Source organism: Oryza glaberrima, chromosome 12 (genome assembly GCF_000147395.1).
Source record: "Oryza glaberrima chromosome 12, OglaRS2, whole genome shotgun sequence".
Lineage (NCBI taxonomy): Eukaryota > Viridiplantae > Streptophyta > Magnoliopsida > Poales > Poaceae > Oryza > Oryza glaberrima.
The window spans coordinates 7,557,571-7,559,813 of NC_068337.1; the positions used below are offsets into that span (position 1 = coordinate 7,557,571).

The following is a 2,243-nucleotide window of genomic DNA, read 5'->3' on the forward strand; positions in this document are numbered from 1 at the left end:
ATCTTATCAAATTTTGGTAATACCAAAATTTTAGCATGATTTCTTATGTATTTATCAAAGTTTAGCAAAATAAATAAATGGATACACATATTTGACAACTCTATCCAAAAATAGTATGGTTTTAAATGGTATCAATCTGAAAATGCCCGAAGATCCAAAGGGCAATATTGTCCTTGATGACATTCTAGCAAGTCATTCTATCGAAACTAGTTTTTTGCGATGACATATACGCAAATTTCTCGTGGCAAAGAGAGTTTTCTTGTGTGGTTTGTTATTGTTAAGAAAGTAATGAGTTCGTGTTGACGAGGATTACGGCATCCAGACAGATAAGTTATCTTGTCCGCGGGGCCGGCTCTGAACCTAGGCCGATTGTGCGACCCCCAGGGCCAAAGCGGAGGGGGCCCAGGCCCACTCCCACCCGTCCTACAGGCCTCAGGTCCAGTGGAAGCTGAGCCTCACGCAAGCACGCGGGCCTTGAGAAAGGCCAGAAGGCGATGCGGTGATTCAATTCAGGGCCACAACGTGTTTTCTCCTCGGAAAAAGTGCACCGAAGGTCCCTCAACTTGTCATCGAGTTAAAAAACGTCCTCCAACCGCAAAACCAGATATGCGGGGTCCCTCAACTATACAAAACCGGTCATCCAAGATCCCTTGATAGTTTTCAACCCGGTTTTATCCGACGTGGCGGCTGAGTCAGCGTGGGACCCACATGAGCCCCACATGTCAGCTGGCCATGTCATCACCCTCTCTCCTCCTCTCCCTTTCTCCTCTCTCTCTCTCACTCTTCTCGTTTGGTGCTCTGGGCAGACCGGCGCCGCCGGCCGACGGGGTGATGTGGGAGAGGAGGTCCGGCGGCCGGCGATGTCGCGGCGCTGGCGGCGACGGCGACAACAACGCGGGAGCAGGGGAGCAAGGCGGCGGCGGCGACGACGACGGCGTGGGAGCAGGGGAGCTCTCGCCGTCGTCACCGAGGGCCCAACCACGATCTTGTAGCAGCGTCGGTGCGGCGACGAAGGGGAACCCGCCGAGGAGTGCTAGGACCACGTCGGCGCCTGGCTCGCTCAGATTGCCGGAAGTCGCCCAGCGGGTCGTCGGACTGCTTCACCACCGCCACGCTGCCGTCGAGCCCCACACCGATGCCGTCGTCGCCGTCACGGCAGTCTCCTGGTTTGTCCGTGGCATCGCCGTTGCCGCCGTTCTTCTCCTTCCTGTCCTCCTGTGACGGCAACGGCGACGACGACGACGGCGAGTGCTTCTTGTCGTGGTTTTGGTGGTGGCTCTTCCGGCCCCACGACGCGACGCTCTGCTCCAGCTCGCTAAGCTCGCGCAGAAAGCTGGAGAAGCTCTCCGGCCCGCAGTCGCCGCCGTCGTCGTGGTCGAACTCCACCACGGAGCGCTCCCACAGGAAGGACAACGACGCGGACGTCATGGTAAGAGTGTCGGTTGTCGTCGACCTCGACGGGTTCATCCCAGCGCTCCTGCGCCGCGTCGCTGTTGTCGACGGCGTCCCCGCCGCCGACGCCGAGACGGACACGCTCTTCGCGTCCTTGCAGCCGCAGCCGAGCGTGAACCCCGCGCCGGCGTGGCGCTTCTTGGCCGAAACGCCAGGATTCATCATACCCTGTGATCTCGTCACTCACTAGCTAAGCTGCGTGTGCAAACTGTGCGTGCGTTGCAAGCTCAAAAGAGACTTCCGGTTTCTCTCGTTGGCTCGCGCGCTGCAAGCATATAAAGCAACGGAGATGGCATCATTGCCATCTGCCATGGCAAGCGTGCACTGCAAGTGCGTGGTCCACGTCGCCGCCGCCACCGCCGGCTTCTCCTCCTCCCACTGCCTCGCCGCCGCCGCCGCGGCGAGTTCTTCCTCGTCGTTCCGCTGCTCCCTCCGCGGCCACTCCGCCGCGGTCTTCCGCCGCCCGCTCCACGCGCGACCAGGCGCACGTCACCACCCGCCTCGCCGTCCTCGGCCACTACCACCACGCCGCCATCGCGCGCCTCCTCGGCGTCTCCGCGTCGCCCAAGACAGCTCGCTCTTCCTCGCCTACGAGCTCCTCCCCGATGTGTCGCCGCTCTCTGCGCTCCACCGCAACCCAAACAACCCGTCCTTCACCCCGCTCGCGTTGTGGCAGTCTCACCTCAAGGTCGCCGCCGACGTCACCGACGCGCTCCACTACGTCCACCTCCAGCCCGACACCGTCCACCTCCACAACCGCCTCCGGTGCATGGCCAAGGACACGGCGGCGC

General features: G+C 60.7%; 1 protein-coding gene across 1 annotated transcript; it reads right to left on the minus strand.

Moving 5' to 3' along the window:
- Positions 1-963: 963 nt before the first annotated feature.
- On the minus strand, positions 964-1,617 carry LOC127756243 (uncharacterized). Its single transcript, XM_052281636.1, has one exon. The coding sequence runs from the start codon at positions 1,615-1,617 to the stop codon at positions 964-966; it is 654 nt and encodes a 217-aa protein (XP_052137596.1).
- Between the last annotated feature and the right edge of the window lie 626 nt (positions 1,618-2,243).